Genomic DNA, 13,574 nt, shown 5'->3' with positions numbered 1-13,574 from the left:
CTTTTTAATACATTCACCGAAAAATTTGACTTCATCCTTGTGTTTATTAATGAATGTTCATATATTTGACTTTGTTACAACTAGAGCTGTTCTTTATTTTAGAGCTCCCCCACAGCTGAAATTTGTATGTCCTCCTAAAAGGCCATGTGTGTTTGTTTGGCTCTTGGACTTACATAACTACCTGTTCTATATTTGTGGTGTTTGCTGTAATGCAGCCGTTTTTGTTGCCTGACCTTGAACAAGGTACAGAACTTTGGTCAGCTTTGGTTGTTTTTTAGTTACTGTAATCTTCATACTTATACTTATATACAGCGATCACATGGCCACGAGAGGATGATGTATTTGAAACATGTTCAAAAGACAAACCTGGATGGATATCTTGAGAAGCAACATATTTGAAAGCAAACTTTATTTATCAGCAGTAGGTGCATCAGTTCATTTCAAATCAGGTGTAAGTAACAATAAATTCTCTTCAGATATCACACAAGCTGCACATGAGTCTTTTGTGAAACTCACATGCAACAACTGAACAACTTTGTCATCATCCATCTGAGCTGCACTATGTTGTTCTTTTTAATGCCATTCATTTATTTGAGCTTTTCATTTTCTGTTAGCTGGAGCCCTCTAGTGTTTAGTTTGAAAACATACCAGTGCAAACTTCATTGGTAAAATAAAGAAGCTGAAAAGAATCAGTCAAAACATTAATATTCATCATAAAAGGGGTACTCTGGATGGTCACTCCACCTGTGTTGAGACAACACAAAAAAAGAGAGTTTTTATTGCTCTGAGCTTAATGATGAGGACTTATTAGTCTATTAGAAAAATCTAAAGTACAGTGGTTTAACTCACTTGTGATTATATATAACATTATAGATTATACTTACATAAGCAACTCTACAAAGCGAATATTTTTGTTCAGCGCCTCGATGGCTTTCATTTCTTCCTCAGTGAGTGAAAAATCAAATATCTGGAACAAAATATGATTTGTTGTCACTTAAATGAATTTATGAATACTGTAAAAACAGGGAATATGTCACCATAACTTGTCTTTGTGACAAGAGCATCATCATATGCACACCATAGCCATGATATTTTGATGTTATTGTTCTAGTCAGTTGTAGACAGGTGTAGCCTGTTGGGGTAGGACTGGGTGGTTGGATGGATTAGGAGGATGAGTAGGATAGACAGGGGACTGGGAAAGGGGAGTGTGGTTTTGTAATTTGTATATTATATGAATACTAGAATATTTTTGAAAATTCATTAAAGGTAATTTTTTGAGAGCATTTTTGTTAACCACCTGGAAGTTGTGTTTGATCCTCTCGGGGCTGAAGCTCTTGGGGATCACGACGACTCCTCTCTGAGCGTTGAAGCGCAGAGCTACCTGGGCGGAGCTCTTGTTGTACTTTCTCCCGATAGATACAAGCAGCCCGTCTTCCAGCAGGGGAGGACATTTCACATTCACCCTACACCAGAGACAGAAGAGCACACAGATGGTGACAGGATAGGACTTTTAGCAGAGTTTTTATATCTAGTATCCCAACTAATGAGGGTTTGGTAAAGATAATTGCCATGATCCTATGGACTTTGTTTTGGAGTTTTCAGTTTGTGTTCCTTGTTTCATGTTATTCATTCATGTTTAATCTGCTTCCTGTTTTATTTTGTAGATTCTCTCCTCATGTCATGTCTCGTTTTACTTCCTGTCTTTGTGTGTTTTCCCGCCTGTTTTCTGTCACACCTGTCTCGTTAGTCCTTCCCTGTTCCCAAAGGCTTCCCCTCACACCTGTTCTGCATTGGTCTTGTTTGCTCCACCTTAGTGTTCCCCTCCACACCCAAGGCTATTCAAGAGAAGGCTGAGACACAGGGTCAAACACGGGGGGATTGCACATGCACAGTAACATCTGGTCGGCACTTATTCACTGTCACCTCCAGAATCGCAGCTCAAGTTACATTGCGCATGTGCAATCCCCCCATGTTTGACCCTGTGTCTCAGCCTTCTCTTGAATAGCCTTGTCCACACCCTTGTTGTTAGCCAATCCCCATTCCCCTCCTTTTGCCCGTGTCCTCCTTCTCTAGCTGTGTCTCATTCTTGTGATTAGTTTTCTGTGTACACTAGTTGGATCAAACCAATACTAATACAGATCAGGGGCCTGTATCACGAAGCGAGATCAACCTTTCCTGGGTTACCCAGACCTATCCTGGGTTGACTAACCCTAACAGTGGCAATCAGGATAATCGGTATCACGATGCTGGATATCAACTCGGTAACTCAACCCAGGGTTGCTTTATCAAGAACCGTGAACGCGCACGCAGCGGACCAATCACAATCATGAGAGAAGCGCAGCGTCACTGAGCGTCCTCACAGAGCGTCCTCACAGAGCGCCGTATGTGAGGGGAAAAAAGTATTTCTCGTGAGGATCAGAGATTAATTCTACTAAAATATGAGGAGGAGAAAAGCAACATTAGAGAAAAGGCCAACACCGTGGCAGCTGCAGGAGGAGGAAACATGCGTGGCAACACATAACGGGATGAATAATATTTAGTTTTAGTTTAGATTAGTTTATTTGCACATAATGTTAAAAACAGACAGTATAACATTTACAAGATTAAAAAAAGAAAAGTGCCAGAGAGGTTAGAAGCCACTAAAAGCTTATCAAAGAAATTCCCATCAAAACATCAATGAAATCACAAAATAGAGAAGAGAGGAAAAAAAAAATGGGTAAGGAAAGAAGAAATAGAGGAGGAGAGAGGGAAAAATCAAGACAAAACAAGGTAGCAAATAAAATGATGTGTAGGTTAAATTACTCATCACTGGTTCAAGTAGCTACAGTACCTGTACCTGTACATCTGACACTGATCACACCCTTGAATGCCATGAAATCAATGCTGCGCAGATAAATTGCGTGTATTACAATTATCGTCTAACATCATTGCGTCTGATAAATTGGTCTTCTGTGTCGTAACGTTATATATGCTACAATAAAGCTTAAAGCTGACGCCACAATTAAATCATACCAACACCAAACTGATAGTCTGAATAAAATCAGAGGGATTTTCCCTCTTTAAAAAACAAAAAGGAAAATCCCTCAAACACCATGAAGTGTAGACATGATAGGCTACTTTCCACATTTCCAGCAGCAAAGCTGTCAATTAGGCCCATTATCTTTAACAGGGATCATTTCCTCCAACAAAACAAAATGTTGGCACAAATTAATGGTGCTATTAAGTGTCGGCAAATGATCAGTTTCTTTCTTATGAAGGGGTGGGATGAAATTTCGACTTCTTTCCACTCCTTTTTGAACAATCTTTTCATTGTCTGTTGTTGTTGCTTTCTTTTATTTTTAAATGTTCAAAATAAACTTTCAAATCAAAATCAATCAAATGAATTAAACTTCCCGTCATGACTGGGCTGCATTTCTGTCAGCGGAGTCATTTTTTTCCGAACAGCTGATTGGCCAGTGGGTGGTGCTTTTTATAGGATCAGATTCAACCCTGAACTTACCCTGCTCCGGAGCAGGATAGCCGTTCAGAGTAAGTTACCATGGTGATCTACCCCGATAAGAACTGAACCGGCTTCGTGAGACCGAAAACCCAGGGTTAACCCTGAAGTTACCTCGCTAAGACATTAATCCAGCTTCGTGATACAGGCCCTAGGTGTGATGGGAAGACTCTTGGAACAGGGAGGGACTAACGAGGCAGGTGTGACAGAAAACAGGTGGGAAAACACACAACCAAAGACAGGAAGTAAAACCTGACATGACACATGAGGAGAGAGTCTACAAAATAAAACAGGAATCAAATTAAACATGGATGAATAACAAGGAACACAAACAGAAAACTCCAAAACAAAATCCATAGGATAACAGAGTATAACAAAAACCCAGGCTCATGACAATGACAACAATTTTGAACATTGCCAGTGTATAATGATCTAGGTAAAGCTCTTTCCATGACTGAAGTTACACTTTGTTACTTTCATTGCAGATTTTGTCTATTCACACAATGAATCACCAGTGTTTCCTTTGCTTTTAGTGTCACAGAGATTTTACTGACAAATCTAAAAATGCTTTTCTCTGAGCGTTTTTCAACCTTCCGTCAATACAATACCAGGGGGAACAAAACATTACAAAATGCCAGCTGTCAGTGCACATCTCTTAAAACCTACATACCAGGACGCATCTCTGGAGGAGCCAATTGGGCAGTAGCCAACAATCACAATGTCATTCTGACGACAGTACTCCAGAAGCTTGGGCTGTGTGAAATATGGATGGCATTCAACCTACGGGAAAGTGAGAAGAAAATAAATAATATAAGAGAAAACTGGCCCAAAGTGATCTCCCTCTACTCTTAGTCGCCAGAATCAAATTGGATGGGAATAGATAGGAAAGGCTCACTCTTTTCAAAACCATTAAAGCTAAAGAAAGATGTCTTCTGGGATAGTCTAGACTATTTTAATGAGGAACTGGATGCAAGTCTGTTGACTGTAAAACATACCCTATAAAGGATACATAGATATCCTAAAACTTTGCATTTACATGGAAGAACTAAGCCCTAATTTGTGAGAAGCTAAGCACTGAATTCTTGTTAATAGCCTGCTGTATATTATATACAACCGTACTACATACACTATGCTATCTCTGATGTCAGTTAGAGTCTAAAAGGACAAGTTGGGGTCACCTGGTTGGATACAGGTCTGTGCTTGAGTCCAGGTTTGTTGAGAAGTAGTTCCAGCTGCCTGCGGTTGAAGTTAGAGACTCCCAGAGACTTAACCAGCCCTGCGTCTTTGCAAGCCTCTAAAGCCTGTTGAGAAGAAAAGATTTACATCCTCTCAAAGACTGACAGTGATTATCTTTACAGACTGACTGAGAGAGTGGAGAGAAAAACACAGTGAAGAGGGAAAAACACAGATCCTTGAACAAACAGAGCTTGGCTCTTTATGACACTGTCCTTGATGGTTTGTGATGCTGCAGCAGAGAATGTTCTGGCAGCAACTTTCAAGACTGAAGGAATATCAAATGCCAAAGTGACTTCTCTTGTATCATAATTTTTATGTTAGCACTGTCATATTTTCTTGGAAGACATTCACTACAGTGCACAGAGAAAATAACAGATCCTGTTGGAGAAGGGACAAACAATTCAATGTAGCACAGCTGAATTAAATGACATGACACTAACATGACATTAGGCCTGGGCATTGTCTGTTTTTTCATACCTTTATACCTTCCTGACATTTCACCAGGGCATACAGTATACAGCATTAGAGTAAATCTAAAAAATGACCGCAATTCGTCCACTTAGACAAGACTTGCTGGGTTTGAATACTTATGGCCCATAGAATAATCAAGAGAAAGGAAATAAGCGCCCTTCTTTCTTGAGGACCCAATGACACTTGTTGCAGCAGCGGATAGCGACCATAGACTGTGAAAATAATGGACGTAGCCACCGTGAAGTCTCCCATTAGTTTGTAGACTGCCGTTTTGAAGCCTTTAGTTTGGCATTTTGGCCACTGCCATCCTGGATTTCTGAAAATTTCATGCAAATTTGGACGCGAGGATGGAGCTGTGGAGGAGCAAGGGGTGGATCTGACTGAGAGAGCCAGAGGACACTACAAAAGCCAGCCTACACAGGCAACCTGACTGAACACTGCACCCAGCTTGCCGTGCTAAATTGCCGCTAACAAAGTTAGCTTCCATAATTCAAGGGAAACTTTAGCGATAAGTATTAAAGTATTAAAAAAAAATCTTAGTGACGTTAGCTACTCGCATACCTGTCTACATTTGGCAAATATTACATATATGAGGAGTAACGTTAACCTTGTAACGTTATCGTAGCGTTTGCTGAAGTTGACATTACTATGTGTAAGTTAAAATATTTGGTGTGTGGTTAGCAATTGCAATAATGTGGTGGTTAACACGTTAGGCATCTTAGTGTGCTGATAGCTCAAAAGCTAGCAGATGAAAATTATCTTATTGAACTCAGTTAACGAATCAGTGGGCTGAACGGAGATGATGTGTTAAACATAATCATGCGGCTAATTAACTGCTTTTGTAGTTGGAAGAATTTCCCAAAAAAAAGTTATATGTGGCAATACTCCCAAACAGGAGCAGAGGCATTTTTCTCAATTACTAGTCTTGTAACGTTATCCCCACCACTCACAGTCCCCATCTTTCTCAGCTCAACTGTCTTTTCCACCAGTAGAGACTGACCTCTGGTGGTGTGTGCTGTGTACTACAACACATCGCCTCAACACAGCATCTCCGTATCAGTTTATCAGAAAGAGGAGCATCCATATTTTTTACGTTACTGAAAATCATACCTTCAGGATTTCTAAATACTGCAGTAGACTGTAATACCTTGATAATGCCCAAGCCTAATTGACATGTTATTAGACACTTCTAGTTAAATCTAATGCAATCCAATACAAGATCCACGCAATTCATTCTACTGCTTTGAAGGCTGTTGTTTTTAGTTTGTGAAGTCTGAGTCTAAACAGTGACACAGATTCAACTCTATTGCTCTATTTTTTCACTCTCACACTCTACTGCTAGTTTAGTGTAGCCTATGTGTATTTCATAGTGCTGACTTTATAGTCACATAAATGTACGTATATTTAGTTTATGAATGTTTTGATGTCTCCATGGTTCTACTTAAAAAACACGACTGAATACATTAAGTGAGAAAACAACACGTCATGAATGAATGAATGAATGAATGAAATTTTTATTTTCGTGTCTGGCTGCCCCAAGGAAGCCCATCCCTCATGGGATTATTCAGACACATTTTAAAACAAAACATTTTCCAGTGCCTGGAAATCATGAAAATACCATATCCAGACACTATAGAAAACAAGAAGGAGAAGGGCAAAGTCATACAAAGTCATTAAATAGCAGGGCCATCCACTGGGAACTCAACAGGACTCACCTCCCATGTTGCACAGAGGTCTGTGTGGTGGTAGATGTATTTTCCATTCTTGTCTTTTGGATAGTATTCATTTCCGGGCTAAAATTTAAACAGAAATTAATAATTTGCATTAACACTTATGACTTAAATATTGGTCATGTATATACTGTACAAATACTGTACAAAGTGAAGAAGTGAGGTTGGCTCCTTTCAGAACTCATACAAATATCTGACTATGACAAAGACACTTTCATGTACTGTAAGTTATGTAAACATGGCTAAATGATATCAGTTACCCACTCTTAACCAAACATACCCCTTGCTGACTAATCTTTTCTGGAACCCAGTGGCGGAGCCAGAAAATTTTCTGTGGGGTGGCCAGGATGGTTATGTGATCATTTTGGTGGCAATGTCTCACTAGAAAATATAGGGGTATTTAGGGCACCTAAACCACACACCTCCGCAATATTTGGAATGCAGGTAATGGTGGAAAAGATCAAATAATATTCAGTGTATCTAACTTTTTTTCTTATTCCTGCAAGTAAAGTAACAAAGATGCTTACACTATACGAATGTAGCACAATATACAGACAACTGTACTGCGTACTGTGCTGAGAGGACTTGGAGATGTCCCCCCTCAATGTATATGGTGACTACTGCCCTGTCATGCATACATAATTAGGCCTCAGTTGTCTGGGTGCGCAAAGGGGAAGTGTGCTGGTCTTGTCAACTGGACAATATGGAGATATTTGCATCTTGAAAGCAGGCAAATGTGGATAGACAGGGAGAAACACACGCAAGCCTAAGACGTGGTAAGATACGATATTCCTCACTATATGAAGTGACTGATAACAAGATCTGTATAATGGACGAAAAGAAATTCGTCAGGTTTTTATTTTGTAGACAATTGATCTGGATTTATAGCGTGATTGATGGTGCTTAATGACGTCATCGCCCAATTTGCATAATTGTCCATATGCATGTAATTGTAATGGACGCTGTAGGAGAGAGGAATAACGTCATGGGAGAGACAAAAACTGAGTAAAAAAAATCCTGAATATGTTTAGAACTACAAATGAACCTTCTTTCAGTGATTTATATTAGACAAAGAAAATTTTACATTTACATCCCGCCCTGACTGTAAACCAGGTCGGGATCAGCCAGCGGCGGTTCTGCGCATGCGCGATTCACTTGCAGTCTGGACGTGGAGGGGTTAACATCTCCTGCTCTGACTGCTGCTGGGAGGGAGGACTGGGCCGCCTTGAGTGCTTTGGGGCGAGGGAGGAGCCCACGTCAGCATCTGCTGCTCGTTGAAAAGAATAGAAATGATACGTGCTCTCACAACAGAGTCTCCAATAACATCAGAAAAAGTCGCTAGATTTGTCGCTAGTCATTTTTTGAAGAAGAGTTGCCATTACTGTAAAAGTAATCATGTTATGCAGTTAGCTACCATGCATAAATATAACTGTTCAATAATATTGTCTTGGTGTCATATGTAGTGCATTTAAAGTTATAGATGGTAACATTTTCATAGTTGATAAAAACTGTCACTATATCCTGACAGTAGTCGAGACAGATAATCTGTAAAAAAAAAAATAAAAAAAATAATAATAATAAATAAAAAGTCCCTACCCCCTTCGACTGCCTCTAATGGTGTAGTGGCCATCTTTCACTTCTATAAATAACCACATTACTGACGACAAGAGACTGCTATACATGTTGATTGGCTTAGTAGCAATGCCAACAAACAAACGAGCAAACGGTAAAACAACTGTGTTGCTCTGCAGTCTTTGTTTATTTTCTCAAAGTCAGCATTTTCACAATAAAAGCTTCACTTGCTTTTCATTTGTCACATATGTATGGTAGTCGCAAAGGACCAATATTACCATTCACAGAGGTCAAAATATACAGTATAACACATACCTCACGACCTCTTCAACATTACACAAGCAAGTCATACAATCTAACAATAAAACAAACTTATCGCTGATAAATGGTGCTTCCAAATGGCATTTGCATGAATCTATCAAGCCTGAACGAAAACAACCAATCAGAGTCGGGGGGTCTCTCATGCAGCTGTTCTAGAAACATATTTTAGTGTACTGTTTAGCAGTAAAATGAGAACCGCCTGCTGGCCAGAGAGACTCCTCAGCTCTGATTGGTTATTTCAATTGAGGCTTGATAGATTCTTGCAAATGCCTTTAGGACTACTAGAAGAAGGCAGAGGAACATGATTTTTTTCAACAGAGTATCTGTCTTAATGAACTACTGTCAGGATGTGGTGACAAATTCAGCAAATATGAAAAAAGTTTATTTACATAGAAGTTACCAACTGGAGCTTTAAGTTAAAAAATAAAAAACTGTCTGTTAGATTGTGAAACAACATACAGATGTGTTTCTAGGTTTGTGTTGCTATCCTTTCTAATTCTTTCTTTTATTTCAAATAGTTTTCAATCAGGACTTTTTCTGAAACTGAAGTATCTTCGAACTTCAAAACATCCTGCTTGACAGGATAAATCAATGACAGCATTATCCTAACTAAACACAACGAATACGCCATATCTTTGGGCAAAGTTCAGGCACTCAGTGGCTGGCTAATAAGTGAACTGCAATCTATTTGTGTACTGCGTTTAGAAACCTTGAAGGCCATAGGAAGCTCAACGATGTAGAGATCCACATAGTCTAGTTTTAAGGCTTTCAGTGTCCTCTCCAAGGCCGGTCGCACCAGCTCTGGTGGATGGAAGGTATTCCAGAGCTGAGGAAGATAACAGAGAACAAATCAGAAAACAATCACATGAAATTAAGACATATAAAATGCCTGATATTTGACAGGACGTATTACCTTTCCGCAGTAAAAGATGTCCTTTCTTTGAACGGTTCCATCAGCAATCTTCTCTCGAATGGCTCGACCCACTTCGTGCTCATTGAAATACACCAATGCCCCATCAAAGTGCCTGTAACCCACATCTATGGCCAACTTGACACACTCGTATGCTGTGCCTTTGCGTGTCTGTCGTAACACCACAGAAAATGTAAATATTATTTAACCTGGTGTAGACTATGTCATGCTGCAGTTTGTGCTAACGTGCATTCCTGTTCAAATGGTCAATGAATGCTCACATTCTGCTGTTAATGTTTATTCAGTCTCCACACTGCACTCCTACATCGTGAAGGTGAAGCAGTCATAAACAAGCTGAGCTCGCATACTAATCAACAAACACACAGATGTAATTCTTCTCACCGTTCGAGGATCCCCATAGGTGCCCAATCCCAGCAATGGAATATGGTTCCCATCGCTGAGAGGGATTCTGTGGCTTTCTGCTGTCAGATTCATGTGTGTGAAAATATCTGATTAACTAAAGCTCTCTACAGCCTGGCTGTTTATCTGTGAAAGACCATGAACCTTGAACCCTGACCGCCATGATGGACTTGTGGCACATTGTGCTGTCTCACAGGTGTTTTCCTCGCATGAGAGAAAATAATGAAGACAAAGTGTTAATTGCAGTAGTAAACTGTAATGTTTACCCTCTACTCATAATCTTATGTAAATATTATCCAGCGTCTGAACATACTGTGATAACAACTATGTGGTCACGCTGTTATTGTTGTTATTATAGCAGTTTAAATAGGCTGTGCATAATTGAAATCTGTACCAAAATAATCTAATTTAATGATTTCATGAACAAAATATAAGTTACTTTAACAAACTGAGTGATGATCACAATGGATGTGATAGTGCAGCATTATTGCATTACACATTAAAAAAACATGACCTCCATTAGCTCTTCCTGGACGCCTCCTTTTCAGGCTACACCGAACTCCTTAATTGATTCATTGTTTTCTATAATTTTTCTTTTTTTCTAATTATTGTTATTTATTTATGTAGTGTAGTTGAACTTACTTATAATAATTATTATTACTGACATTTATTTTATGTTTTCTTGTTCTCCTCCATCTCCTTGCACATATCTGCACATTCCTGCACACATACTGTTTTTCATTTATAAATATATGACACACTCATTAAACACACTTTCATAAATGCACACAAACATTAACAACGCTCCCACTAACAGAAACAACACAAAATCGGTACAATACTCAAATCAATACGTCTGTGTCTTACATCTTGTGTCTCTATACATCACCTGTGTCACCTGTTTGTCCCATGTCACACCATGGATGAATTATTGAACAGGCCTACTGAGCACAGGCCCAGGGGCCCAACATGTCAGGGGGCCCCCTGGCCTTCATTTACAAATTGTCACTCAAATTAACACTCACCAACCAGGAGGAGAATCTAAATTACCACAAAGAGACACAAAAACAACCACAAAGAGATGCAAAGAAACTGCAAGAATCTACCCCACTAAAACAAAAAATTACCACATGACAACAAAAAGACACAAAACAACCACAAGGAGACACACAGTGACTACAAAAAGACTCAAAACAACCACAAAGAGCGACAAAACAACTACAAAGTGACACAAAATGACCAAAAAAGACAGAAATGACCTCAAGCAGACAAAAACTTCCCCAGTAAAACACAAAATTACCCCAAAGAGATCCAAACGACCACAAAAAGACCCCAAACGACCACAAGGAGACACACAATGCCCACAAAGAGACACAAAACAACCTCAAGGAGACTCACAATGACTATACAGTGACACGAAATGACCAAAAAAGACAATTATCTCAGAGGCAAATAAATTAACTCAATAAGACACAGCATTACCACAAAGAGACCCAAACCACTACAAAAAGACACATAACAACCAGATGGAGACACAAAATGACCACAAAGACAAATTACTTAAGACAGACAAAGAAATACCTCAGTAAAACACAACATTACCTCAAAGAGATCCAAATGACACCAAAAAGACACAAAACATCCAGAAGAAGACACCAAAAAGACACAAAGGTACCTCAAACAGAAAAAAACTATCCCAATAAATCACAAAATTACCTCAAAGAGATCCAAATGACAACAAAATGAGACAAAGCAATCACAAGGAGACGCACAATTAGGGCTGCCACAATTAGTCGACTAATCGATGACTAATCGACTATTAAAATAATCGGTGACTATTTTAGTAGTGGACTAATCGGTTTGAGTAATTTTTCATAGAAAAGTACAAAAGTACCCCAAAATACTCTTACTGCAGCTTCTTACGTTCAGATATTGGCAGCTTTACACACTCTCCCGTGACAGTGAACTAAAACCCTTTGGTGTGAGTATGAAACAAGACATTAGATGACGTAATTTTGGGGTTTGGGCGAGACAGACTGACATTTTTCAACATTTTAACAAATTTTTCGATGAAATGATTAGTCGACTAATCAAAGAAATAATCGACAGATTAGTCGACAATGAAAATAATCGTTAGTGGCAGCCCTACACACAGTAGCTATGTTTCCATCCAAGAGTGATTCGAATCATTGGGAAATGCGCATTAAAAGAAATACGAATCCTGTGTGTTTCCATTAAATGTACGGACTTTGGTGAAAACTACGAACTTGCACGAGTTTTCTGCAGAACCAGAAACAAAACAAGTCTCACATTCTTCTTCTATGTTTTCTGGCGGTTGGCAACCAGCTTGTAAATGCATTACCGCCTTCCCGACCCGGAGTGTGGATATCACCATGGAGAGAGGTGCGCTACGTCAGACTTAATTCGAACATAACTGTTTCCATCCCCTGTTTTGCAAATCAACATTTTTTCGACCGGCTAAAGCGAGCGTATTTTAGTTTGTGCGAATCAGGGGATTTTAATTCGAATTTTGGCGTTTCCATCATAATTTTCCCATGCGATACTTCTAGATGCGCATCTAAACAGGCTGATGGAAACATGGCTAGTGACCACAAACTACAAGGAGATACAGAAATAACCATGAAGTCTGTGTGTCTCACTCCTGTATAGGAGAGGTGGTGGGGCCCTTTGCATATCTGTGCCCGGGGCCCATTGTCTCATGATCCGCCCTTGTGTCTCACTGACAAAATTAAATTAAATGAAATAGAATAAAACATACCCAGTCAATCATAGTGTAGTGTAATGTAATTACAATGCCACTACATTTTGCAGTGTACCCATCTTTAGGCATGAGGCTGATACAAATCATTATTTTCATTAAGAAATAATGAATCTATTAATTTGCGGCCCCTAAAGAATGGAAACGTTTAAAATGAATGATTCTCTGTGCACATACACGTTTTGGTTGGCTAGAGGTGATGCCATGTAGGTTCAAAACTGGCTTGGTTTTCAGGTCAGACGGATGTGACACGATGAAAAGTAACGTCAACACAAATGTAACGCAGTATCAGTCAAATTAACTATATATTAATTGATAAAAAGGTAACTGTTTAGTAACGCACTTACTTTAGGAGTACCTACTAACAGCCTGTGACGGGTGCAGTTTGTCCTCCATCACTCACACACTGTCCCTCTTGTAAGAGCGCGCGCAGTTTGACCCCACCCCTCTCGTGCCGCAACGAGCGCGTGCGGTGCAATTTGAGCAACATCTTACATCTCACCTCACAACATCTGCAGCACGACACCGTCACACGGAGCTATTGTGTATTTATCTGTGGGGCTACAGGTCTGTGCTCCGCTCGGTATTCTGTCGTTTTACAACCATGTTATCAGATTTGTTTCTGTGTGAGCAGCGCTG

At 39.5% G+C, this 13,574-nt stretch overlaps 2 protein-coding genes across 2 annotated transcripts in view; one reads left to right on the top strand and one right to left on the bottom strand.

Moving 5' to 3' along the window:
* LOC117262372 (transcription intermediary factor 1-alpha-like) overlaps positions 1–13,574 on the top strand; it is a 32,564-nt gene that overhangs the window by 323 nt on the left and 18,667 nt on the right. The window lies entirely within an intron of this gene.
* On the bottom strand, positions 393–10,298 carry LOC117262373 (aldo-keto reductase family 1 member D1-like). Its single transcript, XM_033635294.2, has 9 exons — positions 10,139–10,298; positions 9,740–9,907; positions 9,536–9,652; positions 6,919–6,996; positions 4,675–4,797; positions 4,167–4,276; positions 1,298–1,463; positions 885–967; positions 393–744 (listed from the first exon to the last, which is right to left on the bottom strand). Exons 1-9 carry the CDS (start codon positions 10,229–10,231, stop codon positions 702–704), a joined length of 981 nt encoding a protein of 326 aa, XP_033491185.1. The 5' UTR covers positions 10,232–10,298; the 3' UTR covers positions 393–701.

This window comes from Epinephelus lanceolatus, chromosome 5, assembly GCF_041903045.1.
Source record: "Epinephelus lanceolatus isolate andai-2023 chromosome 5, ASM4190304v1, whole genome shotgun sequence".
NCBI lineage: Eukaryota > Metazoa > Chordata > Actinopteri > Perciformes > Serranidae > Epinephelus > Epinephelus lanceolatus.
The sequence above is the reverse complement of the archived record's forward strand: the minus strand, read 5'-3'. Positions and strand labels throughout refer to the sequence as shown.